The sequence below is a fragment of the Notamacropus eugenii genome, chromosome 2 (assembly GCF_028372415.1).
Source record: "Notamacropus eugenii isolate mMacEug1 chromosome 2, mMacEug1.pri_v2, whole genome shotgun sequence".
NCBI lineage: Eukaryota > Metazoa > Chordata > Mammalia > Diprotodontia > Macropodidae > Notamacropus > Notamacropus eugenii.
This window is the reverse complement of record NC_092873.1, coordinates 68358672-68386020: the sequence shown is the minus strand read 5'-3', so window position 1 is coordinate 68386020 and position 27349 is coordinate 68358672. Positions and strand designations below refer to the sequence as shown.

At 47.9% G+C, this 27349-nt stretch overlaps 1 protein-coding gene across 19 annotated transcripts in view; it reads left to right on the top strand.

Annotated features, from left to right (window-relative positions):
- PCNT (pericentrin) overlaps positions 1-27349 on the top strand; it is a 122527-nt gene that overhangs the window by 83206 nt on the left and 11972 nt on the right. For 12 of the 19 annotated variants that reach the window (XM_072640773.1, XM_072640767.1, XM_072640761.1 and 9 more), the window contains 12 exons: positions 752-925; positions 2367-3269; positions 4334-4436; positions 4790-4947; positions 9622-9819; positions 10327-10497; positions 10582-10777; positions 10865-11087; positions 14409-14559; positions 14700-15377; positions 17069-17325; positions 18214-18313. In XM_072640773.1, coding sequence (XP_072496874.1) covers positions 752-925; positions 2367-3269; positions 4334-4436; positions 4790-4947; positions 9622-9819; positions 10327-10497; positions 10582-10777; positions 10865-11087; positions 14409-14559; positions 14700-15377; positions 17069-17325; positions 18214-18313 — 3312 coding nt within the window. The remainder of the gene's footprint in view (positions 1-751; positions 926-2366; positions 3270-4333; positions 4437-4789; positions 4948-9621; positions 9820-10326; positions 10498-10581; positions 10778-10864; positions 11088-14408; positions 14560-14699; positions 15378-17068; positions 17326-18213; positions 18314-27349) is intronic. The other 7 variants (XM_072640763.1, XM_072640771.1, XM_072640770.1 and 4 more) reach the window with 2 other exon arrangements.

Here is a 27349-nt window from a genome sequence, read left to right as displayed (position 1 = left end):
AGAACCTTATCCTTATGCACAGATGGAAGTCATGTGCTTTCTCCTATTCTCTTATCCAGTTTCTTAGTCAAAGGGCTTTGCTTTCTTTAATTTTTTTTTTAACATTTTCTTTAAAAAAGAAAAACTGTTTAAAAATTCCTAATTTCAAAAAAATTTTCCCCAAAACTGCTTTTGAGTTGTAAGTGATGGTGAAGACCAGCTCAACACAGTAGGACTGTGATCATGTAGAATGAGACCTGTGTCATTCCAGTATTGGTCCTTGGGCAGAGCTGTTGTCTGGGAAACAAACCATTTGGCTCGAGAGTGCTCAGACTGTGCAGCTCCAATCTGAACCTGCGATGTCCCCAAATCCTTTCTTTTCCAGCCCCTGCCCTCCTCCCACAAGCCTTCTTTCTCAAAGTTCACCTCATTATGGGGGGGGGGGGACACAGCAGGCACACCTTCTAAGGGCCGTTATTGTTTGCCATGTTTTGGGTCTTTCATGCCCACCTAGACCATTAACACCTGAACATCCACAGTTATATGCCTGGCCCAGCGGAATGCACATAGTCTGCACCCTCGGGATGGGTACTCTGTGGGGAAAGTAAGAAGTGCCCAGGGCACAGAGCATTGGGCAAGGGCACCAGACCAACTGGCCAACACTTGGACCTTGCGGCTCATCCAAAAGTCCCCACAGACTACTCCTGTTGAGAGCACCAAGGACGCCCAGGTTTTCCCCTTACCATTGTATTTGTTTTGATATTTATTTTAGAGTCTAGTTGAGGAGCAGTCATTCTCTACCAAAGACCTAGCGATATGCAGAGAGGCAGGTCTCCAGAGGAAAGAAAATGTGATTTCAATCTTGACAGTGTGTCAGAAACATCTGGAGTCTGAGCTCATCTTTATGAAAAATAAGATTGAGCTGAGTAAAAAGGACAGCAGCCAGGTACCTTAGGGGCAAGGCCAAAGGGAACTTTCATCTCTCCACCTGACCTCTGAGTATGTGTGGGGGGGCAAGGACAGAACAAGCATGGATTAGGTGCCTATTGTGTGCCAAGCACTGTGCTAAGTGCTTTATAGATACCTCATTTGAGCATCACAGCAATCCTGTGAGGTAGGTGCTATTATGACCCCCTCATTTTACACTAGAGGAACCCAAGGCAGACAAGTGAAGTGACTTGCCCAAGGCCACACAAGCCACTAAGTGTCTGAGGCCAGGTTTGAACTTGGGTCTTCCTGACTCCAGGTCCAGAGCTCTCTCTACCTAGAACCTGATTGTTCTGATTCTTTGTGGTTTTTGTTGAGGTGAATGTTGAGTCATTTTGTTAGAAGTATAGAATTACAAGACTCAGCAGATGAATATGACCAAGATGGTGGTGGCAGACTTGGGGACCTGTGTGCTGAATGGATGAGGCCAAAGAGTGGGAGGACAGTCCGGGGAAATCGGTGCATCAGGGAAGGGCAGGGGGTGGATCTGGGGAATGGAATGGCTCTGAAGTGTGGAATCCCTGGGATAGAGCACATAACACAGTTAAAAGTAGGATTAGAGAGTGGGATGTGCAGAAGACAGACATTCTGATGGTGAGTCAGAGTTGGTCCAAGAAATCCTAGAAACAGTAACTGCAGGGGACAGAATGATGGGGACAAGACAGCAGGCCAGGACATCAGGGTGGGGCAGATGTCCTCAACTTCCCTTCTGAAAACATACGTGAACAGAATAGAAAAAGGGAAGACAAGTGAACTAAGTAAGCTTTAGTTTTAAGAAAACTAAACAAATAAGCTTAGAAGAAGAAATCTTTAAAATTAGAGGGAACATTAGTCAAAAGGAAACATTGCCCTCATGCAGGGTTTCCCCTCACTAATTTCTTCCCTTGTCAAATCTGAATCCTGTGTGTGCTCTTTCCTTTTCTCTGGGTCTGAACTTGTGAGGAAGAGAGCATTAGCTGAGTGTCTTGGCCTGTTTCTTCACTTTCTGAAGCCCTTTCCACCTCCAGGACTGTTCTCGTAGCCAGATCCTGTCCGCTTGGTCAGTGTGTCCATGTCAAGAGCTCTTTAGAGAAATGACAAAGCCGAGTTCAAATGTGGCTTGTCCCCCTTGGGGGCTTTCCATTGACCGAGGAAGCAGTCTTTTTTTTTTGAAGCACCTCACTGATTGACATTTGGGTTGGAAGCGTATTCAAGAAGCTGTTGTCACTTTTGCCTCTTTTTCAATACTAGTATATATCTAATTTGCTTAAAGCAGCAAGAGAACCTTTGGCCAAGAGCGCTAGGTTCAGGGCTTCTTTGGTTTTCTTTGATTGGAAATAGAAAAGCACTTCAGTTTTCACAAGAGTTTAGCTAAAAACATTTAGCTTTTTAGTAATTTGCATGCCTTTTTCCAACCACAGATTCAGCAGAAACCAATGGAAAGTTATCAGCTACACAAAGAAGATCTGATAATCCAAGTGAGACACATTCAAGAGAAGCTACATCACCTAATCAAGTCCGTATCCCGTGGAGACAGCAGAGATGCTGAGGGCTGGACACAGCTGTCCCCACAGGGACCTTCAGAGCAGCCTATGGTGGCAAGTCCTCCCCAGAGACCTCACAGATGTGTCTCAAGGACTGCTCAGGGCCAATCACCAGCTGACCCACGCCCTCCCGCCTCACAAGGGCCAGACCCCAACATCCTCTGTCTCTCATGGGACTCACCTGATAACACTAAAAGTTACGATCCTCCAGGACACGTCAGACACAAATTCAAGTTGGAGCAGAGCCTGGATTCTTTCCCGAGCAGCCCTAGTGGAGACCTGTATGATGCTGATCCCCTGACTTCCGATTGCTCCTGCTTTGAAGAGCGAGCCCCACCATTGATGAAAAGCCAGGATACTCCCCCTGCAGATGGAGGCAAATTTCCTCTTGAACCAAGTGAAGAGTCTGCACATGGCTCGCCTTCTTCAGCCTGCAGTGCTGAGAATGGGTCACAGGATGCAGAGCCCCTGGACACCATTCAGCACTTCAGAGATACGATCCTGGACATGGAAACCTCCTCGCTGGGCTCCCCAGAGCTAGTCAGAAAAGACTCCACGCTAGAAGGTCTGCCCAGCATCCATTTGACACCCCTCTCCCAAGCTGTTGACCTGCAGAGTCCAGACTTGGCTTGGCAGTCATTAGCACTGCAGGATTCTTCAGGATACTTGGGTTATACTGCTCTCCCAGGGCTGGGAGAGGCCCCTCCAGCTTCCCAGTCTCCATGTTATAGGAAAAAGTCACAGCCTGACGCCAGCCGTGACATCAGGAGGAGGATATTGGTAATGTACACCATTTTTTCTCTTGTTTCTCACCCTTCTTTTCTCCATTTTTGTGTCCTGAGTTACAAAGGTGATTAAGAGAAACAGCTTGGCAGAGGAGGTGGAGAGTTGGCCTTGGGACCTGGCTTCAAGGCCCTTCTCTGCCCGCTGCTGACAGGGTTACCTTGGACAAATCTTTCTCTTGTCAATGCCCTCCAAGACTGATGCCTTGCAGGGAAGATGGTGACTTGCATTGGTAGAGGGAATGGCCTTACCTAGGAGTTTCCTGAGGTCTGGTCCCCTAGCTCTGTCGTCAGGTAACGTGACTTCAACATGTTCCCACAGAAATGGGTTTTTCCTCTCCTGCTCAGGTATCCCAGCTCTCCCATTATTAGTTCACCTCCTGGCCAAAGGTTATGAAAGCAGCTTTTGAAGCATAGCTCAGAGCCCAGTGGTCAGCTTGGTGTGTAGGCAAGACTTTCTGCAGGTCAGCCCTCCGTGTGTTGTTCTCTGGGGGGGATTTTTGGTCCTAAGGCACAGCTGTGTCTAATGGAGGCTGTTCAAGGGGTCAAGGCTTGAGGAGAGGGAAGGAGGGTGGGAGGGAGGCCTGAGGGACTGAGAGATTGCTAAGGAATTGATTTTTAATGATAAATTTGGGGAGCGCTTCATTTCTGATAACAGTGGAAAGGACGTGTGTAGGACATTGATCACACTAGCATCATGGAGGCAGGGAAATGGCCTGTGGTCCCGGCTTTCTTCTCTTGTTTTCTGAGCGAGGTCTGAGAGCTCTTCCAGAATTGAGGTTGGGAGTGGATTCAGTATGCAGACTCATTTCCAAGGCAGATGTTCTTGTCTTTTCAAGCTAGTTCAAGGTGTTGGGTTTTTTAAATTCTACTTAGCAGTGATTGAATGACTAGTAACTAACTGTCAAGTGAGTATTAATAATTTTTTTCAAAGTGAGTTGGTTTTCTGATGGAGATTGGGGTCTTCCTGAGTCTCCCAGGGCAGGCAATGAGTATTTATAAGCATGGGGTATGACAAGGGAGCAGTTAAGAGATAAGTTGGAATTTGCCTGTTGTGAACAGGAAAAAGATGGTGAAGACTTCATCATAACGCTGACGGATTCGCAAGCAGACCTGCAGTCCAAAGTACCTGACTTGGGCACAGACAACAAGGGACGTGATGCCAGTAAGTTGGTGCTGTCCCCTGAGTGGGACGTTGTCAGGAGTTGTGGGAGGCCCATGTTCCTCAGTGACAGCGGGGTGGGGGAGTTGGTGCAGGTGGGACAGGCCCATCTGACCAAGAAGGACTCAGAGAGGAACCAGCTTCTCTTTGGCTCCTATCTGATCCATAAGTGGCTCTTTTCAAGTGAAGAATGCCTTCTTTCCCTGGCCTTGACAGAGTGTGACTTGTGCCACTGTGCCATGGTAGCCTCCTTCCTTACCCGAAAATGCTGTGGGGCCCCTCCTTTTCATCTACATGGTGTAGTGTGGAGAGATGGCTTGTGATCACTCTGACCATCTGGTTTTTTTGTCTTGTAGGTAGTATTTCAGATTTTCCAGACAAACTAAAGCAAAATTCAGAAAGACGGAGACCTCCACACACCCACCTTGTGGCTCGTCTTCAGAAATCTGGAATGGTTCAAAGGCCTTTCAAACCTATGAAGGAGAAGTTAGAAATGCAGTCCAAACAGATGAAGGTAAGCCTCCTGTGGGCTTGGGGACGTGGGCTGTTTCCCCAGGCATAGCCCTCCAGTTGGCCACCATGTCTAGTGTCTTTCCAAAGTAGTCAAGCATCAGGCCACACAAAAACACCATGAGCAAATCTGGGAAAGAGGTGAGAGTTGGGGGAACCCCCTGGAGCCAGAAAGTAAGGCAGGAACACGCAGTCTCTTCTCAGAAGTCAGGGTAGTGTCAGTCGCTGATCTATGGGCAGCATTAGTTCACTGAGAGGAACAGGAACGGGGCGGTGTTGGGGGGGGGGGGGTGTTGTGGGAGGAGTGGTGGGTATAGAGAGACTGGGAGACTTCACATTCAGGGCCCTGCCCTGTTGCCCTCACTGCCTGCCTGCAACAGGTAAGACCTCTGTGCTTCTCATTCTTGGTTGGCGCATTTGTTAGTGCCCAGAGTTCACTTGGTCTGTGAAGCAGCCTGGCCCTAAATGCCTAGAGTGGTGGCGGGTGTGGCAGGTGTGGTGGGCTGGTCCTAGCAGCTATCTGCAGCAGACCCACTGTGACCACTTCAGATTTGAGTTTTTTCCAATCCTAATTCAGTGTTGAAGAGTTCTTAGCTTGGGTTTCAGTTGCTCATTTCACTCCAAATCATGTAGCAGTTTCCATGGGCAACCTGGTAGCCCCCAAAGGAAGCCTTTCAGCCAACACTCAATGAATCCAGTGCATCCTCTGCCAGGGATGCTGAGACATCCAAGCATAAATAAGACACAGGCCCTTGGTGTCCTCTAGGCAAGGCACTTGCAGTCTGGGAGAGATGGCATGACTGTGCACAGTACGGCCTTTTCACTGAGAGTAACTGGAAAGCAGATACTCTGTATGTGGGGGGAGAGAGAGGCAGAAAAGGGAGGGAGGGGGAAAGAGGAAGGGGGGATAGGACAGGGCTGACAAAGAGAGGGTTGGAGGAGAGAGCGCACCCACGCTTTTTTTCCCTGGCCTTGTCATACCCCATACAGCCCCAAGGACTGGGCTTCAAAGCTGGCCACCAGACACTCTTCTCCCAAGGGTCTTGAGCTCATTGCCATAAAAGGGGATAGAATCCGAAGGCTTGTGGAGTTCACAGAGAGAAGACCCTCCTTTGGGCCAGGATGTCCAGGAAGGTCCTTGCGGGGAGAGGGTTTTTGCTGCTGCTTCTCAAGTCCATAGAGACTTGGGCTGAGGAGGAGGCGATTTGGAAGACAGGCTTACTGGGGAAGGCTTGGGGCATGAAGTGGAGGAGCTGATGGGGCCTAGGTTGTCAGGGCCTTGAATGGCAGGCCCACCAAAGAGGTTAGCCATGGGTAGGGTGAAAGCCATGTGACTTTTCTGAGTCGGAGCTTGGCTTTCTGACCTCCCTGTGCAGGGCACTGTTAACCTGTCCACAGAGACTGCAGAGGGGAAAACTGAGGTCAGAGGTGGCTGCAGGAGTCTTGGTGCTGCTGTCAAGTGTGGGGAGGGAGTTGCATGGTCACAAGAGGTTGCTCCATGAGAATTGGAGGCTGAATACCTGGTTAGACCTGGGAGTAGGGAAGCCTGCCTGGTGTGAGAAGCTTCACACATGTTTTCAGGAGAATGGGTTAGCTGGTTAATGGGAAGTCGCAGAGTTCTCTTCTGGCCATATTGACGTGGTCCATGGGTATCATTCGAGTAGATGTGGGGCAAGGGAGATGATGGAGCAGGGACAGGAGCCAGTCTTGTGCAGCCCCAGGATCTGTGGGGACTGTGGGATGCAAAAGATGATGGCGACCGAGGAGAAAACCACTGAATTTCTTAGTGAGGTAAGCAGAGATTTTGTTCGAGTCATGGGGCTCTTCTCCTCAGGGAGGAGGGAGTATGCACAAGGGGAGAGAATGAGATTGGGACATTTGAGCCTTGTGTGCAAAAGGTGGGGCCGGTCTTTGGGGCTGGCGTTTTCTGGAGTCAAAGTGCTCTCAGAAATGGGAGTCCAGTCCCAGGTGGGACATGGAAGGAGGCTCCTGCTGAGAAAGGCAGGGTTGTGAGGAGGGGGAACTAGGAGCAGGGCTACTTCCGGCGGTGGCATCTGTGCCCTCAGGCCCATCAGCTCCTGTCACTGGTGGACAGGGCAGTGCTGGGCATTATGACATCAGCAGTGTTTGGCCCACACCCAGGGCCACTTCTTGGTGCAGAGAGGGGAAGAGGCTGTCCATCTCTCCTCTGGAAACCTAGAGAAGGCTGAGGTTTCCCCTTGGGTGTGGCCCAATCGAGGTCTTGATTTAATGGATGACTGAGTCCCTGACCTCTCTCTGAAGTTTGTGTTGTGCTTCCAGGACATTCTCAGCTGGCTGACCCCCCTCAAGACTGGGCTTGGTGAAGCCATCTAGGGACCTGTATAATTCAGGTGTCTCCCTACCCAGGGTCACTGATGTGCCAAGCCACCTGAGATCCCACACATTCATCCAAGGCAAGGGGTGAATGGAATTGGAAAGCAGGATTCATGCCTTGCCATTTATTGGGAATAGTCGAGTATCCTTTGGTTTTCTGTCCAACAGATATTCTACTGCACTTTGCCAATGCCCAGATAGCTGGTCCTTGGGTTCCTTGCCTGGCGCTGCCCAATGCATGGCCCAATCACTGCTGCTCCTGTGGCAAGGGCTGAGTGCCTCCCAGTGCAGCAGCAGGCATGGCATCTGCCCACCGTGTGTGGTTGGGCTCACTTCGAGCCTTGAGCATGCGAGGGGGCATAGACAGAAGCATTGGTGAGGGACAGAAAATCCCAGGCCTGAACCTGGAGGAGTGTGGGCTGGAAGGGGGAGGCATATGTCTCACTCAAGGGATGGCTTAGGCAAATGCTTGGAGGTGAGAAATAGCTCTTGATGTCAGTGAATACAATTCCTGATAACTTGAAATTAGTCTGGAATTTGCATCTTATCTTTGAGACATTAGGAAGCAAATCTGAGAGCAAGGAAGGAATGAGAAAGGGAAGAAGCATTTAGAGAATGCCAACTGTATGCCAGGTACTTTACTGCAGACATCATTTTGTTTGGTTCTCCTAACCCCCCGGGGAGGCAGGTGTTGTTGTGATCCCCATTTTATAGGGGAGGAAGCTGAGGCAGGCAGAGGTTATGTTACTTGACCAGGGTCACGTAGCCAAGCAGTGGCCAAGGCTGGATTTGAACTTGACTCTTCCTGACCACAGGCCCAGCCACTTTAGACAGACAGGGTGCTGGGCAGGATCCTTTGAATGCAGGAAGATGAGTTGGGTAAGACTGTAGCTGGTCCGGAGGAGCTGGGGAGGTCATTGAAACACAGTTGGAATGGGTTTGGGAGAAGCCATGACATAAGCCAGTGGGCAGAGGTGGTGAGGGCAGTGATGGGCCACCTGTCCCCCTGCCTTCCGAAATCGACAAGGATGGGGGAGGAGGACAGTGCTGCCAGGATTCCCTGGGGTGGTGATGGGACACCTGGGACACAGAATGGACAGACGGGAGCAGGACATCCGAAGGCAGAGCCTCAGGGTCAGAGGAGGGCATTTAGGCTGATTGGAGTGGAATCTGAAGCAAGGAGGGGTTGAAAGCAGGGAGAGGGGAGAATGAAGAGGGTGGGGCTGAGGTGAGAGGGGCGCCATTTCTGAGGCAGGTGGTCAAAGGACCGACCAGCCCCTGGGATGGGGAGAGGAGAAGGCTGCTGAATGTATTGAAGACCCTAAGTGTGTGAGCACAGGTTTAGGCTTTGGAGACTGAGACCTGGAGCCAGTCAGGATGGAGGCCTGATAGCTAGGTACTGGGCTTGAGAGCAAGCTAGTGGGGTGGGGGGCATCAGGAGGATAGTTTGGCCATGGCAGCAGGTGTGAGGGGCCACAGGGCCTGGTCTGGAAAGAGACAGGATAAGAGGGAGGGAGAAAAGGGGTATGTATCAGCCCCCAGAGAAAGGGCTCAGAGACAGGAGAAGGAGCCTGAAAGGTAGGCAAATGGAGGCTAGGGAGAAGCCTGGAGATCTGAAGGGAATGTAACTGAGGAGAGATGATTCTCTGTTCAGGGGTGGCCTGACCTTGCCACCTAACTGGGGCAGTGCAGAGAGAGTGTGTGTAAGGGGAGGGCTGTAGCAGCTGAGGTGTGAGTGTGAATGTGTGTATGAATATGAATATGAGAGTGGGGGGGGGGGTGTAGCAGCGAGAAGAGTGTGTAGCCACAGAGGGGTGGGGTGGGGGTGTAGCAGCGAGAAGAGTGTGTAGCCACAGAGGGGTGGGGTGGGGGTGTAAAAGCATGTGTAGGGGTGTGACAGCACAGGCTTGAGAGAGTGGAGAGCGGGCTGTAGCAGCAGAGTTGTGAGTGTCCTGTAGAAGTGTGTCTTCCTAGCAGTTCCCTTTGCCCTCTTGTATATGAGTTGTGTTGGCTGGCCAAGGCCAGGCTGCTCCTGTTTCTGCCCTTAGTCTGTCAGTGGAGGGGCCAACATTTTCATGAGGATCCTGGCAGGGAGTGGGGGTGGGTGGGGATGAATCAGCATCTGAGGGGATGTGCCACTCCATCAGAAGGAGGGTGGGGCTAGTGCCCCAGGTGTCTACATCATGCCCTGGAGGGAAAATTTCATGGCCTAGCACAACTGCTGCTGTCCTCTGGGCAGAAGAACCTTGCTGCCCAGTGGTTCAGCAAAACTGTGTTGGACATGTGGCTGCTGATGCCACGCCCTTCTACGTTTGGCTCGTAGGCACTACTGAAGATGGTATGTGATGAGAGTCAACAGATCTTGGTCTTGTCAAAAGCTGAAGCGTCTGGCCCGGAACTGGGCAGTGACCCGCTGCACACCCCTCTGGATTGCTTTCAGAAGGAGAGGCAGGGCTTGCTGGATGCTGTGCAGGCCCTCAAAGACCACCTCACCAAAGTGCCACCTAGAAGCGAGGAGAAGGTCAGCGTGGGATGCCCAGGGCTGGGGCAGATGGGTGGGCAAACCTGGCACTATGGTGCATGGCGTCTGTCTGCCTGTGCCCAGCATCAGAGCCCTCCTGGGGCTTGTGCATGAGTCCCACCTCATTGGCCTGGGCATAATTTCAGAGTCTGCCCCTACGGATGGGGGGAATTCATTTGTTATAAATGTAGACTGTATGGGAACAGGGGTGGCCAGTGTCCAACTTGTTAGAAAAGCTGCTTTTCTGAAATAGCCTTAAAGTGTCCCCTGGCTTTGTTATCTTGGAGTTTAGAACCAGACAAGTTCATTTGGGTGCTGTGGGGGGGAGAAGTTGGGGGGGATACCCCATGCTCTGTCCTGGCCCATGTCCCAGGGGGGTCGACCTCTGGGAGGGCATGGGCAGGGCAGTGGTCCACCAAGAAAGCCCTTGGGGATCATCCCCCGGGAGATCTGGGCATCAAGGGGAGCTGTATTTCTTATCACGCTGGGTTTTGCTTCATGTTGAAGGAACCTTTGGACGCAGGCTTTGACTGGGGAGACTTTCTGCAGGCCGTCCAAGAAGTCCTGGAAAAGGAGCGAAATGTGCTCAAGATGGAGCTCCAGTCCAAGCTGTGCAACCTGGAGTCAGGAGATGAAAGGTCCCTGCTCGAAAAGCTGGAGGACGTTGTCAAGGAGCAGGTAAGATAATGGCAGAGGTGGGCAGGGCCCCTCCCCGATGGAGTCCTGGTCTGTATCCTCATTCTGCCTTGGCCCTTCCCCCAGGGAGAGCTGCAGAAGAGAACTTTGGAGAACCTGCATTTGAGTGACCGGAGCAGCCTGCTGTCAGAGATCCAGGCCCTGCGTGCCCAGCTGCGCATGACCCACCTCCAGAACCAGGAGAAGCTGCAACAGCTCTATGAGGCCCTCACCAATGTCGAGGACCATGGCAGCAAGCAGGAGTACCAGTTCCGGAGGCAAAGTAAGGGGAATGGGGCACGGGTGGGACCATGCCTCCAGCCATGCCAGTGTGGCATAACCAGCTTCTCTGCTCCCTGCCTTCCCCTAGTTGAATTACTAGAGTATAAAGTGGAGCAGGAGAGATGCCTAGTGAGCGATTTGCAGAAGACTCTCACTGAAGAGCAAGAAAAGGGGACAGAAAACCAGAAGCTTCTGCTGGCGGCACAGAATGCGACCCAGGAACTCAAGTCTGAACTTGAGGAGTGCAAGCATGAGAAGGAGACTCTGGCCCAGTCCCTGAGAGATGCCCAGAAGGAGGCTGCTCACCTGAGGTACAGGCGTGTGTGGGCAAGGAGAAGATGGAAGGCCTGCCCTCTGCCACTGTTCTTGGGGTAGTCCTTCTAGATGGTGCCACAAGGTCCTGCCCGCCCTTGGATTTCCAGTGCTTTCCACAAAATGGGCCTTTGCCCAATCAGTGGCTTTCCTCTGGACTCCCCTTCAGCTTCTTTCTGTCCTCCTAAAAGGGTAGTGCCCAGAGCCCCGGTTGGTCTGATCAGGGCTAAGGGCAGCAGGTGCATGATAGCCCTGGATCGAGGCCTTGTGCCTCTCGTCAGACACTGAGGTCATGGTCTTAGAAGGCTCCTTCCCATCATCTTGTTGAATCCTGTCCTGCTAATACAGGATGGCCAAATGGTTGTCTAGCTCCATATGTCTTCATGGTCCTTCATTACCAGTCAGGGAATAAACACTGATTAAGTACCTCCTGTGTACCATGTGCTGGGGATGATAAGAGAGGCGCAAGGTAACCCTCGAGGCAAAGTTGAGCCCTCCCATAACTGAGGAGAGAAAAGATAGAATAGGGAGGGACACCCCCAGCTAGTGGCTATGGCATGACGCACCAAGGAGACTGAGAAAGGAGGGGAGCTGGAGAGTGGGAGAAGCAAGAGAGAACGAGGTCACCAGAACCCCAGAATGTCAAGTGCCATGAGCTCATTAGATTTTGGCGTAGCAGAGGAACTTGGGGTGAAGGATGAGGGCAGCAGCTAGATCGCCAAAGGGTCACTGGAGGGTCCAAAAGGGGTGGTTTTTTCATGGACTTTTGTTGGGGGGCAATAGCAGGGAGGACGATAGGGTGGCTTGGGGAGTGACGTGGTGGAAAGAGTCTTGAAGAGAGTCAAGGTGGCCTGTCTGGGCAGGTGTGGGGAGGATGTCTTCTCCCTGCCTGGTCTGGCTGCCCCAGGATTCTGTCCTGCAGCCTTATCTGGGCCTCCTCCTGGCCGCCTCCTGTCCCATGTAGTCTCTCTGCTCCAGGAACTCCCCTATTGCACCTTCCTCCCCTTTGCTAACAGGGCAGCCCCAGACTGGCACAGACTGACAGTCTTGTACCTTTCCAGCCTCTCCCAGCTGAGCTTCCTGTAAACACTTGTTGACTGAGAAAAGGGAGAATGGGTGGGGGAGGTGGGAGGAGAACCAGGGCCATTAAAAGGGGGTTGGCGCATGACTCTGGGAAAAGTGAAAAATCAGATGATGAGACTGTGCCAAGTGATGTTGTCAAGAAGGCTATCTTTAGGCCAGGCAGGAGGGCATGGACTCTGGTCTTTGCCTACGGGGCTTGGTGGGAATCACCAAGGCTGAAAATTCTCCAGGCTGTTTAGCCTGGAGAAGGGAAAACCCAGCTGCAGCGGGCTCTCGGGTGGAAAGGAGGGGCCATGTCTTTCAGGGCCACAACTAGGAGAGGCAAATGGAGTTTTGGCGCAGGAACGCCTTTAAGGTCCAGCAGGCTCTGAACCAACTAAAGGGTACCACCTAGATGCCCTTGAGAAGTTCAGGCAAATGAACCCTGAAGTACCAGTAGAAATGTTGGGCATAATTCTACTGTTCCATTGGTCTAGAGCTAGAAAGAGGCGTCACGAGCAGTCTCCTAAGGTTGACTAAGGACACTTGGCCTTTGATTCACAAGCCTTTGATCCTTGTGCTTGAGATCTCTCTGTGAGCCATGTTGTTTACCTCCTGAGGAGAGATTGAGTGAGAACCGGCCGTTGTGGCCTTTGTCTAAGCTGACATACTCACAGCAAGTGACAGGTTCCCAGAGGGAAGTTGGCACCATGGGAGGAGTTCTCTTTTGGACGTTGGGTTCAACATGCCCACAGACCATGCAGTTAGTAATCTGGAATGGGAAGGCAGGAGGGCAGAGAGGATTGACTGGAGATTTGGGAAGTGAGAACTGGGATTCCCTGACATCCAGAGTGTCTAGAAAGGAGAGAAGAAAGGATGTAGGACAGGTCCTGGTCCATGCTCTTCATGCAGGCTGGGGCTCAGAGGCTGACACTGACTGTCCAAGGCTGGAAGGAGGCAGACTAGCTGGCAGAGGCAGAAGCTCCCAAGGAAGAGGACTGAGGCTTGCCGGTCCCTTCCTTTGTCTGGGCTTCCATTTTATCTGCTCTAGCTCTCAATCTGGATACTCCAGATGCTGTGAGTTAGCAGTTAGGGAATGTTTGGCAGTCCAGTAGGAGCGTGTCCAGGAAAGTCATCACAGTTGTTTCAGATTCTGCACAGAGGAACTGAATGGGATCTGGAGATCTTTAGAATAGCTTTTTAAGCTGAATAGAAATCAATGTGTGTGTTATGGCAGCCAGAAGAAACTGGCATCTTTGGCTGCTTTAAGAGAGGCTTGCACTGTCCTGTGCTGGGGTCAGCCCCAACTGGGAGGCTTGTGTTCAGTCCTGGATGACTGTCTTTTAGGCTAAACCACAGGGTGGGTCCAGTGAAGAGGCCTTGAGGTTTCCCTGTCAGGATCCATGGAACAACTAGGAACAGTCCAGAAGAGAAAAGATTGAGTCGGAAACACCATAGTTGTCTTCAAGAGTGAACCTAAGGAAACAAGATTATTAACTTTGGTCTGCATGACCCAAGAAAAGGCCTGCAAGTGGTCTGCCCCAATGGCCAGGCATGTTGGGAAGGTAGAATTTGGAGCACGTGGCTTTAGTGGCCTCTTCCCACTGTAGGCCTTTAAAGGATCATGAGCTAGGAGAATTCAGAAGTGCTAGGCTAGCATAAGACAGCAAGTGCCAAACTGGGCCAGAAAAGATAGGAAAAGAGGAAAGGCCAGGCCAGGCTAGGATAGTTAACAACTATAGTGACAAACACTGTTGTGGGATCAGAGCCCAGAACACTGTGGGTTTTGTGGGAGTTGGAGCGGGGGGCTGTGCTTGAGCAGGGTGATGGGCTAAGCTGAAGATTTGAGAGGAAAGGGAGCAGCAGAGTTGGGGCATTTCTAAAGGCTGTGCAGCCAGGAAAGAGGTGACCTGCTGCTGAGTGGGCTTCTCTAACCCAGCTCTGCGTTTGTTTTTAAGATTGGCGCCACCGGAGTGTCAGACAAAGCCAGTGGGGAAGGAGAGCCTGCCCAAGGTGGCAGTGGTGACAGGCATGGGCCGGTTCTCTTGCTTGGGCACCAGAGGGAAAGGCAGGACAGGCAAAGGATGGGGGATGGTCCAGAGGAGTCGTAGGGAGGGCCCAGCGGCCAGGGCTGTTCTGCCAGGGCTTGGCCTGGCCTGTGCCCACTCTCAGGGAGTTTGATGGGGAACTTTGTGCTGTGTGCTCTGGGATCTCCTTTTCCTAAAGTGAAACTGTGTTGGTCCCTGTTCTTCACATAGATCCATGCTGGAAAATAAAGAGCAAGATCTTCAGGCAGCCCTGGACATGCTGCAGGGTGAGAAGCAGAAGGCAAAGGAGCTGCAGGCCCTTGTGGAAGAGGAGCAACGGCAGAGTGTGGAGAAGGAGGAGCTGAGCTCCAAGGCCATTGAGGTGAGCGCATGAGGAGCCTGCAGGGAAGCAGTGGGCATGCAGGGTGGGAAAGCTCATGGGAGGAGCAAGTGGTGGGGGTTGAGGGGCCGGTGTTGTACATGGTGGGAGGAGGCTGAAGGGAGGCCCTTCTCTCCACACAGGAGCTGCAGGCGTCTCTGGACAAGCAGCGCAGCCAGAACGGGCAGCTTGCGATTAGCCTCCAGCATGAGCAGGCTGAGAAGGACAACCTGAAAAAGGAGCTTCAGATTGAATACTCACGCTGCGAGGCACTCCTGTGCCAGGAGCGCAGCCAGGTGTGCGAGCTCCAGCGGGCACTAGAGGCAGAGAGGAGCCACTCAGTGGAGCTCAGTGAGGCCCTGAGTCACGAGCGCCTGGTCACGGAGCAGCTGAGCAAACGCGCTGGTGAGGCGTGCACACAGAAGGAGGCCCAGCTGCAGCATGCCTTCATGCGCAAGCTGAAGGAGGAGAAGGCTCGGGCTGCCGAGCTGCAGGCACTGCTGGCGGATGCCCGCCAGCAGGGCATGGCCAGCCAGAAGCAGCTGGAACTGGAGGTGCACATGCACCAAGAGGAGCTTAAGAAGGAGAAGGAGGTGAGTGCACTGCTGCAGGCCTCAGCAGACGCCCTCCACACGCAGAAGCAGGAGCTACTCTTTTATCTGGAGGAGGAGAGGGCCAAGCAGGGCAAGCTGCAGTCAGAGCTAGAGCTCTTCCAGACCAGACTGAAGGAAGAGGCCAGCAAGGAAACCAAGAGGGAGAAGGAGAAAAGACACGAGGCCCAAGCAGAGGAAGACCAGGGAAAGAAAGACAAGGAAAGGCTGGTGAGGCTCACCTGCCCTCGCACCCCCAGGAGGCTTGGCCTCCCCGCCCAGGGGAGGGCTGTGGACAGAGGCGAGGAGGAAGATTCTGAGAAGGAGACACAGCCAGGGCAGAGGAAAGGAGATTAGGAGGGCAGAGACATTTCTATTGGAGCCCCTGGAGTTACTTAGTAGACCTAGAAGGGTGACAGCAGGGTGAATAATGGATGAGGGAAAGCTGGGTGATAGTTATTGGACTTGGATTCCATCTCTGGAGAGAAGAGATGATGTAGAAATGATGAGAGCTTTAGGTGCTTTAGCGACTTAGGGTGACAGGGAGGATGGGGGAGTGTCCTCCACAAAAGGAGTGAAGTCCAGAAAGTGTACACCCAAACCTGCTGTTCTAATTTCTGTCTTTCATTCTCCAAACCATGGGCTCATCCTTGACTCCTTGTGCTCCCCCAACGGGCCTCATCATGGCCACCAGGCAGGATCTCTCTTGCCTTCAGCCTTCTCCCCATCTCTACTTTCTTTCCCCCTTTAACTATTGTTGCTGCAGAAATTTATCCTCCAAAATCACCCCCTTGCACATCTGGAATTCCTTCCTTGTGAAAAACCTCTAACTAGTAGCTCATCCACGTGTCCATTATAGCATCTATTCTGCTCCTAAGCCTCCAAGGTAGCCTCCATGCTTCTGCCCAGCCATTGGCACTTCCACAGGCTCCCCATCCTATTGCTCTCGCTTGAACCCTTTCCCACCCATTTCCTCACCAGAATGGTTGCTCAGTGGATGCCCATCTGGGCTGGTGACTTCTACCATGTCTCTTCCCTGGGGCTTGCAAATGCTGCTGGTGGAGCCAGGCATTAGTGTGGGACCAGTGGCCCCTTTCTTTGGGATACTGAGCACATATGTGGAGGCATACCCCAGTGACCCATGAGGGTAGAGGGCTGTGGGTTGCCTTAATCAGGTAAGGACCTAGCACTCAGTCACCCTGGTGCATGCTGAGAGAATAGGATTTAGAAATTCTGGCTAAGAAAAATATAAACCAGTGTCCCGTGGATGCGAATAGCAGACCCACATCCTCTGAGCACCCCAAACCAGCTTCAGACCCCATGTGAATGCAGGCTCCTCATAGCACGTTCTTTTGACTTCAGAAGGCTCTCCCACGCTGTGTATGCACATTTGGGGCATGGAGATGTCACTGCTAAGGGTATCAGAGTCTGAGCTGTGCTAGGAGATAGGAGCTCTTGGTTGGCCAGCTGACAAGAGACTGGACTGGGCCAGGTCCATGGTGCTTCACCAAAAGCCTGCTGCCCCAGCACAGCCACAGTCTTTACCACATCCTTCCCTTGATCAGGAATTTGAGTTATAAGGGGCCAGGGCAGTCTCTCCACCATCAGGCTTTTCAGCTTTTCCCATTCATCAGTCTCCCTAACTCTATGTTTCTGCCTGCTTGGGGTCCTGGCCTCTCCCGTCTCCTGCCCCCCAGGCCTTTGCCCAGACTGTTCACTTGCCCCTGGAATGCCCTCCTCCCTCCAGGGCTCCCTCTCACTGAAGGCTTCTGGGTCTCAGATGGGGTGCCAGTCTGGCCCATTTCCTGTGGGCCCTCTTCCTGCTGGGAGTCTGCCAAGAGGGTGGGCAGCATTGGGGCACTTGGTGTGTAATGTGTGTAGCATGTGTAATGTGGTGCCGCCTTCTCATCTTGTGCTTTGAGGGCTGGCAACGGGAGTTAGAGCTGCAGCGGCAGAGAGACGAGCACAAAATCCAGCAGCTGCAACAGACGATCATCCAGCTTGAAAAGGACAAGGGCTTCATGCCCAGCAGAGCCTGGCAGGAGTGTGGAGCTGGGGCAGCCCTTCCTCCTGCCATGGAAAAGCTGCAGGGGCATCACGACCAGCTGGAGAACGTCCGGCAGCAGCTGCTGCATGCAGTCAGCCTTCTGACCAGCTTCATGAACCAGACTGTTAACAGGTATGCCATTTTTGATGGGGGACAGTGTCCCTTAGGGGGCAGAAAAGTTGGGGAACAGAAAGCTATATAGGTTGGCAGAAAATGGGACCTCCTCTGACCTTGGAATCATTCCCTCAAATCCAGCGGAATGGGTCAGTTGCCCAGAGTGACTGGTTTCCCTGGGCACATCCTCAGTTCTGGTAGGTCTGGGTTCTGTTTTCTGCCTTCTTTTGAAGGTCTTACTGCTCTTGTCCCTGAGTTCATGTCCCAGGATGGAGGCTAATGTGGATGTGATCATGGTTGATGTCCTCAGTGTGCTGGGGAAAGTGGTCCCTAGATGATTGACCCCCACAACAACCCTCGGTTATTGGGCTCTGCAAGCCAATTGCACAATGACCTGGCTTTGAGCATTTCTTCAGTAGTGAATGGAAGGCATTGGAATTTATTATGCTGTTGTCATTTCCATTATCAGTGTTTCAGAGGAATACTAGGGTGAGGCAGAGGCCTTGACAGAGGTGAGAGGCCAATCCTTGAGCCTTCCTTAGGTAACGGGTCCCACAGACACAGACAGCCAGTGAACAGTCACCTTTACAGCTGACTGAGCAGCTGTAATCCAGGATCTCTGTTAGATCATTTTTCTTTTGATTTTTCAAGTAGTTTTATTTTGCTGTCTTTTGTTTTTACATCACAAGTCATTTCTGGAAATATATCCCCTCACTGACACAGCCTCTTTTTTAACAATAAGAACTTATTCAGCAAAATCTGTCATGACAGTGGCCGAATCTGACTGTTTTGTCATGTAATTATTGGACTTTTTCCCCCTGGTGCACAGAGTTCTGGAAGGCAGTTTCTAGGGAGGTAGGCTATTGTGAGTATACATTTTTTAACATCCTCTTTTCTTTTTAACAGAACAATCAATGACTGGACATCATCAAATGAAAAGGCTGTGATGTCGTTGCTACTTACTCTGGAGGAATTGAAATCAGAATTAATGTCAGGCCTCCCACAAGTAAGTTGGAACCACAGACCTCACTGAAAATGAGTGAGGCCTCTGGAGAGGGGTATGGGAGAGGTTTCCTGGTCTCCCATCCTGTGACTCCATGGTAGATCTGTAGGGCATGGGGCCTCAAGATCCTTCCTCTGAACCCTGTATTTGTCTTGCTCCGACACCCTGCTGTCTTACTTTAGAAACCAAAGGCAATGGCAGGACAATGGCAGTTTTCAGTCACCTGTCGTTCTTATGGATGACATTCCGATTTTTCATTTGTTGCTGCCTTAGTTTACTTAGAATTCACTTCTGTAACAGAATAGTCCTGTCCCTGTGGTCAGACACTGGAGTGTTGTCTCTCTCAATCTTCGCAGATCGTGCAGGCCCAATGTTCAGTGAGGCTAAGATTGATATAGCAAATTTCTTAAAGTATGTTCAACATGCCACATATGTAATATTCCCCCACCTCTCCTTTTTTTTAAATGGGAAAGCTATATTTTACTTGATTTTGTTGTTAATAATTTATTTGTTTTCAGTTTTCAGCAATCACTTCCATAAGTTTTAGATTTTTCTTCCCCCTCTCCACCTCCCATCCCATTAGGGATAAAAGAATCAAATTTATTGTAATATATGCATAGTTGAACCAAACAAATGCCCATGGTGCCTGACTCCCCTCTCACCTCCTAGATGGTCTTCATTCTGAGCAGAATACCCCCAAGTATTGTCTCTTGTCTAGTTGGTGCTCTGGTGTACTGATCTGCTAAGCCCCACTCACCTCTCTGCATCAGTTCACGTTGGTTTTTCCATGCCCCTCTATACCTCTTTGAGATCACCTGGTCCCTTATCTTTTTCAGCACAGTGATTCTCCTTCACATTGGTCTGCCAGATTTATTCATCCCTTCCTCAGCTAATGGACATCCCCTTAGTTTCTAGTTTTTTGACACCATGAAAAGATCTTATATAAGTTGTTTGAATTTGTTTGTTTTTAAAATATTTTTAATAGAAAGGACTTTTTCTGCCTTCTTTGATCTCATTTGGGTATAAGCTTAGAAGTTGTATATAGCTGGGTCAGAGTGCCCTCGCTGTTTAGTAACTTTTTGTGTATAGTTCCAAATTCCTCTCTGACATGGTTGCGACATTCACAGATCCATCAGTTTCGTGTCACTGTGCCTGTTTTCCCATAGTCCCGACAACATTGATCATTTTTTAAATTTTCTTTGCTACTTGGAGGGCTAGGAAGTAGAATCTCAGAAGTTCTCTAATTTGCATTTGTATGATTAGTGCTTGTTTTTTCACATGGCTGTAGAGAGCCTGGGTTTCTTTCCTTGAGAACTATCTGTTCTTCTGAGACTATTTATCAGTGATGATTGGCTCTTTTTCTTGAATCACTTCCTTATGTATCTTGAAAATGAAATCTTTAGAAAAACATGCTGCAGTTACTTTTTCCTCATTCCTTTGCTTCCCTTTTAATCTTAGCTTTGTTGGATTTGTGCAAAAATTTTAAATTAAAAAATTGTGTCTGGGGGTGCCTTTTGAGAAGTGACTACATGTGATCATCCAAGTTACAAAGGCCCCTATTTAACATGCTGGGGCATTTGCCCAGAGCCATTCTCTAGGGCTCACGTAGCAGGGCCTGGGAGCTTCTCAGTCTCCCCAAATCCTGAGTAAGGCAAATCAGATTTCTTCCAGAAGCTCTTGGATGTGCCAGCAGACTCCTCTGCAGGAAGAGCTAGCTACTTGGCCCAAGGATTACCAGCTCAGCAGAACAGGAAGCCTCATTTTGACCTCTTAATAGAAACTGCTGCTGAACACACACTTGTATGAGCTCAGCATTTCAGAACAGGGCTTGTGCTGGGTCACATTTGAGGGTGGTTCTGCCAATGTGTTTTTTCTCTTTTGTTTCATTTCATTGTACTTTTAAAAAAATTTTCTTTTTAGTTTTCAACATTCACTTTTATAAGATTTTAAGTTCCAAATTTTTTCTCCCTCTCTTCCGCAAGACCGTGTACAGTTGTCTAACAGGTTATACCTATATAATCATATTAAACTTATTTCCACATTAGTCATGTTGTGAAAGAAGAATCAGAACAAAAAAGAAAAACCATAAAAAGAAAAAAAGTGAAAATAGTCGCCTTGGATCTGCATTCAGGCTGTACGGTTCTTTCCCTGGAGGTGGATAGCTTTTTCCATCATGAGCCTTTTGGAATTAGCATAGATCATTATATTGCTAAGAAGAGCAAAGTGTGTTAAAGTTGACAAGATGCTTCTTCTTTCCTTAAAATTTATTTATTTATTGTTAGGTTTCAACATTCAGTTCCACAAGCTTTTGAGTTTTAAGTTTTCTACCCCTTCCTCCCCTCCCCAAGACAACATGCGGTCTGACATAGACTCTACATGTACATTCATATTAAACATATTATATTAGTCATGTTGTAAAGAAGAATTATAACCAGTGGAATGAACCACAAGAAAGAAAAAACAGAAAAGAGAGGGCAAATGGCATGCTTTGATCTCCATTCAGACACCGTAATTTTTCCTCTGGATGTGGATAGCAGTTTCCTCCATGAGCTTTTTGAAGTTGTCCTAGAACCTTGCATTGCTGAGAGGAACCAAGTCTGTCCTAGTTAGTCATTTCACAGTGCGGCTGTAACTGTGTACAGTGTGTTCCTGGTTGTGCTCTCCTCATTCAGCATTTAAGTCTTTTCAGGTTTCTCTGAAATCTGCCTGCTCCGCAAGATGCTTTTACTAAAGTTGTTTCTGTCTGTCCCAGAATCTCCTTCTGGGGATGGACCCTCCTGGCCTCCTAGCCATCTCTGCTGCTCTTCCCTCCGTATAGAGTTCTTGTTCTGATTGGGAACCCACAACTGTCCTGCCCCTACCCACTTCATATCTCCTCTCTTCTAGCCACCTCCCTACTTCTGGTGGCCTGAGGTACATCGTCCTCTGCCATAATGGAGCATCTCCTGCGTAAAGTTCCACCTTCAGTCCAGCAGCCAGGACTATGGCCCTTCCCAAGGTGATGTGAGCAGGGCAGTACTGCTCTTATTTTTTGGACCCTGGCATCTCTGGGTGCTGCCATTGCACAGTGAGGACTCATGTAGAGCCTGAGATCTCCTCCTTCTCCATCTTGTACTTGTGGATCCAAGGAGAAGACTCACATTTATTCCTATTCTACTCCATCTTCATAGATTTGGTCCAACACACTCACCTGTTAAGGCGGAAAGCAGTATGGTATCAAGTACTGGGTATGGAGTCTAAGACCCTGGATTTAGATCTTGTCTCTGCTCCTTAGTGGCTGTGTGACCTTGGGCAAATCACTTGTTCCTTCTGACCTTTTTTACCTGTAACACGGGGAGGAAAGATGTTCGACTGGCTGGTCCCTGAGAGCCCTCCAGATTTGAGGCTCCTTGGGGACCCACCAGCTGAGCTGTTACTCCCAGCTTTGGGACTCTACTGTGACCATTGTCATCACACACCTGAAATTGCTCTCCAAACTTTCCAGTGACCTCTTGATGAGCAGATCTGATGGTCTTTTCTCAGTTCTCATTCTGCTTGACCTGACTCTCCCCCTCCTGTTTTTCCTCCCTAGCTGACTCCTCCTTTACCTCCTTATTGGCATCAGGAACTGTGTTATGGGGGCTTCTCCAGGGAGCCTCAACCCTCTCCACTCTGCACTTTTGGGGTGACCCTGTCTTCTCTGCCAGTGACTCCCCACATCTGCATCTTCAGCCCAGTCTTTCCCTGGAGTCCTAAAGTCCAGCATCACTGATGGCCCAGCCCAAAATTCACTTAGTTTGCCTCCACTAGTCCAAAGGTCATTTTCCTTGGCAGAGAACACCAAAGCCAAATCTAAGTTGAGCAGCTAGTTCTGCCTTTTTGGCTAATCCAAGCACTCTGTCCACCCCTAGTCCTCCCAGTATCCCTGTGGATAGTCTCCCCTTTCTTCTTCTGCCTCATATTGGACTTAAGTGCCTCTCTTTGCCTTTCTATAGGACTGTGCCATACTTTGGCATGCATTCTTTGTACCTCCCCTGTCTTGCAGCCAAATCTTTTTTTTTATTTTAGACTTAAATGCTAAAACTCAAATACATAATAAGAAAAGAAAAAGAAATGTCATGTGCACAGCAGAGCATAGGAGAGGGTTCAGAATATATAGCAATAAATTTCCATTTCAAGAAAGCCTATATGATAAATAGTGCACGTCGTGTTAAGAGCGGTCTGTCTTTTCCTTGCTTCCTTGTAAGTTTTCTTTTGTTCTCTGCTGTGCACTTGTTACTTTGTTCTTTTTCCCATATATATGTGTATACACACACACACTTTCCCTAACAAATTCTACTGCTGATCTTTGTTCTTATGTTTGTGCATGTCTTTTATTTCCTATCCTTTCTAATGCCTCTATTTACTTCTGCCTGCCACCTTGCCTTCCTGTTATTTAACCTACCCCCCATCCCTCCCTTGTCCTCCTATTCCCATTAATCTTAACACCCTCCTATACTATACCTCCTTTAACCTTTCCCTCACCCTGCCCTCTAAAGATCCTTCCCTTATCCTCTCCTCCATCCCTATCCCCTTAGCATTTTCTTTCTTAATTTAGAAGACTTTTATACTCTTCTAGATGTATATGTATTGTTCTCTCTTGAACCCATTCCTGATGAAAGTAGATTACCAGAACTAATAGCTCTCCTCCCGTCTAATTCCTGTCAGTTCTTCCTCTTGCATCTCATTTGTATAAAATACTCTTTTTAGCTGTTCCTAAACAGTTTTACTTTTTTAAGTCATGTCATACTGTTTTACCCCAGTCTTTCTTACAAGCTACCTAATTACTAATAACAGTCTTAGACGTATGTTTTACATTTTATATACATAAAAGGTAAACAGTCTGTCCTTATTGAATCCCTTGTAATTAGTCTCTGGTATGTACCTTATATTTCTCTTGGCTCTCGTATGTCAAATCTTCTCTTAAGTTCAGGTTCGGTTTTGTTATTTTTAACAAAGTCCTGAAAATCTGACAATTCATTTAATGCCTTTTTTTTTTTCAGGGTTATTATGCTAACCCTAAATGTGTGCTTAGCTTTGCTGGGTATGACATCTTTGGCTGGAACCTCAGTTCTTTTGTTCTTCAATATAGAACGTTCCAAGACCTGTGGTCTTTTACTGTCTCCATGGCAAGGTCTTGTGTGATTCTGATTGTGGCACCACCATATTTAAATTGTTTTTTTCTTCTTGCTCAGAATATTTTATCCTTGAGTTGGAGGTTTTGGAATTTGACTATAATAATGCTCCTGTGGGTTTTTGTCATGTGATCTCTTTCAGGTGGTGATTGGTAGATTTTTTTGATTTCTACTTTTCCTCTGGTTCTAATGCCTCAGGACAATATTCTTTAATTCTTTCTTGTTATTGTTATTACTGTATCAAGATTCTTTTTTTGATCATAGCTTTCAGGTAGTCCTATTATTCTTAAGTTTTCTCTTCTTGATATGTTCTCCAAATCAGTTGTTTTTCTTATGAGGTATTTCACATTCTCTTCTATTTTTTTCTTTTTTAATTTTTTGTTTTACTATTTCTTAGTCTCTTGTGACTTCACTGACTTTGCCTATCGCAGTTCTGGTTTTCAAGGAGTTGTTTTTTTCCTTAAGATTCTGGATCTCCTTTTATAATTGGTTGACTCTTTCTTTTCATAAACTTTTCTTGGATGGGTCTTTTTTTTAAAAGTTTTTCCTTAATCTCTTTCATTTGATTTTTAAAGTCTTTTCTTAGTTCTTGTATGAATTCTTTTTGGTCAGGTGACCATTTGATGTTACTCTTTGGGGTAAAAGAAGGTTTCTTTGCTTCAGTATCCTCCTCTGAAGTTTAACCCTGGTCTTCTCTATTTCCAAAGTAACTCTCTATAGTTGGATTCTTTCTCCTTTGTCTGTGCATTTTTGAAAAAATTTGTTGTAACTTATTTTTTGTAATCACCTCTAGCCCTGGGGTGTGGAGGATGGTGCCTCAGATCCTCAGTTCTTCTCTCTAGCCTGGAACCAAAGCCAAATCTCCAACCTCCTGTAAGTGTCCCCACAGCCAGCAGTGTGCCCACCCTACTGCTTTTGTACTCAGGGACTTGTGCTAGTTCCTTCTTGACTCCTCCCCTGTTCTCTGCAGCACAGCTTGGTCTGGTGTTCCTTGTTGACAGATCTTCTAGCTCAAACACCCAACTCCTCTCACTGTACTGGGGATAAAAGTTCCTGTGGCGGGGGTGAGGCAGCCTCCCAACCAGGACTTGCCGCTTCCTGGCCTGGGGTGTTTACTCTTCAGAGAGGGACCAAATCGCTTCCTTACATTTTTCTTCAGATCTTCTCAGATTGTCCCATGAGGACCACTGTTTTGCCCCTACTTTTATTTTCTTCTGCTCAATATTCACCCTGAGGTGCTATTTCATCTCTTTTGTGGTAGAGAATCTTAAGAGCTTGGAATTTTCTGATTTACTCTGCCATCTTCCCAGAATCCTCTCCAACTATCTTTTTAAAAAACTTATTTGTTGAGGAATCTTAGCTTTCATAATTATTGCATAAGGTGCTATCAGAATCTCATCCTTAAGAGTTTTCCACCCTTTCTGCTCAGATGTCCTATAGAATTTTAGACCATGGGATATTCTGTGTCATTTTCCTCTGAGTCTTTAGAAATCTGTCTTTCTTGAACTTGGTGTTCACACCACACCCTGCCTGGCCTTCCTCTCCTTTAACACAAACTCCTGGTCTTTGTGGTCCTTCCCCTTAATGGTTCCCATCATTTCCATCCCAACAACTAGTTTGTTCCTGTTGAAGGAACTTCTTGCTTCTTGTACCTTGTAAAAAATGCAATTGTCATTATTATCACAAGATATTTAAAAATTTTTAATGTTTTATCTTTTTCTCAATTCCATGTAAAAACAATTTTTAGCATTCATTTTCTAATACTTTGAGTTCCAAATTCTCTCCCTCCTTCCCCTGCCCCCTCGTTGAGAAAGCAAGCAGTTTGACTTAGGATATTCATGTGCAAACCACATTTCCATATCAGTCTATTGCGAAAGAAAACAGACCCTTTCCCCCAAAAAACCCAAGAAAAATGAAGTTTTAAAAAGTGTGCTTTGATCTGCACTCAAACACTATCAGTTCATTGTATTGCTGAAAATAGCGGAGTCATTCACAGTGGATCATCATATAATATTCCTGTTACTGTGTCCAAGGTTTTGCTCATTTCACTTGGCATCAGGTAAGTCTTCCCAGGCTTTTCAGGAAGCATCTTGCTCATCATTTTTATAGCACAGTGGTGTTCCATCACAATCATATGCCACAGTGTTCAGCCATTACCAGTTGATGGACATGACCTCAATTTCCAATACTTTGCCACCACATAAACAGCTGCCATCAATATTTTCACACATAGAGGTCCTTTGCTTTTCTGGAATACGGACCTAGTAGTGCTATTGCAGAGTAGGGTATACATGGTTTTTATCGCCCTTTGGGCGTAGTTCTAATTGTTCTCCAAAATGGTTGAATCAGTTCACAACTCCATAAGGAGTACATTGGTGTCTCAATTTTCCCACATCCTCTCCAACATTTCCCATTTTCCTTTTCTTCCATATTAGCTAATTTGATGGGTGTGGGGTGGTAACTCAAAGTTGTTTTAATTTGCATTTCTCCAGTAAGTAGTGATTTAGAGCATTTTTTCCATATAATTATGGGTAGCTTTGATTACTTGGTTTGAAAACTGTCTTTGACCATTTATCAATTGGGAATGACTTATTTTCTTATAAATTTGACTCATTTCTTTATGTATTTGAGAAATGAAGATTTTATCAGAGAAATTTGCTATGTTTTTTCAATTATTTTCAATTATTACAATTATTTCCCTCCATCCTGTTTTTCCCGTTATCCTACTTTTCTCCTTTCACGTTGTCCATCCTCAGGTGTTTTGCTTCTGATTTCTGCCTCCTCCAGTTCACTTTCCCTGCCATCAGTACTGTATCCCCCTCCCTCCCCTGCCTTTCCCTCTTCCTTTTATCCTCTTCCTCTCCTACTTTCTTGTAGCATAAGATAGATTTTTCTACCCACCCGAATGTGCATGTTATTAACAGTCTGAACCAATTCTGATGAGAGTGAGGGTCATGTCCTTTGCAACACCCTCCCCCCCACCCCCTGCAATTTCTCCACTATAAATGCTGTTTTGCACCTCTCTTATGTGAGATAATTTACCCCATCCTGTTTTCCCCTTTCTTCTTCAAGTACATTCTTCTTTCTTATCCCTTAATTGTTTTAGATTCCACTTACTCCTATGTCTTCTGTCTATGTATATTCCTTCTAACTGCCCTAATAGTGATAAAGTTCTTAGGAGTTACAAGTATCACCTTCCCATGTAGGAATGTAAACAGTTTAACCTTATTGAGTCCCTTATGATTTCACTTTCCTGTTTACCTTTTTATATTTTTTTTTGAGTTTTGTATTTGAAAGTCAGATTTTCTATTCAGCTTTGGTTTTTTCATGAGGTATGCTTGAAAGCCCTCTATTTCATTGAATATCCATTTTTTTCCCCTTAAGGATCATACTCAGCTTTGCTGGGTAGGTGATTCTTGGCTGTAATGCTGGCCCCTTTGCCTTTGGAATATCATATTCTAAACGCTCTGATCCTTTAATCCTTTTAGAAACTACTAGAATCTAGTGTTATTGTGACTGTGGCTCAACCATATTTGAATCATTTCTTTCTGACTACTTCAAGTATTTTTTCCTTGACCTGGGATAGCTGGAATTTGGTTATAATATTCTGGAAGCTTTCATTTTGGGATTTCTTTCAGAAGGTTATTGATGGATCCTTTCAATTTCTATTTTCCCTGTGGTTCTAGAATATCAGGGATAGTTTTCCTTGATAAGTTCGTAAAAGATGATGTCTAGGCTCTGTTTTTTGATCATGGCTTTTAAGTAGTCCAGTAATTCTTAAATTATCTCTCCTGTATATATTTTCCAGGTCAGTTATTTTTCCAATGAGATAGTTCACATTTTTTCTATTTCTCTTTATTCTGTTCTTTTAATTTTTAAATGTTTA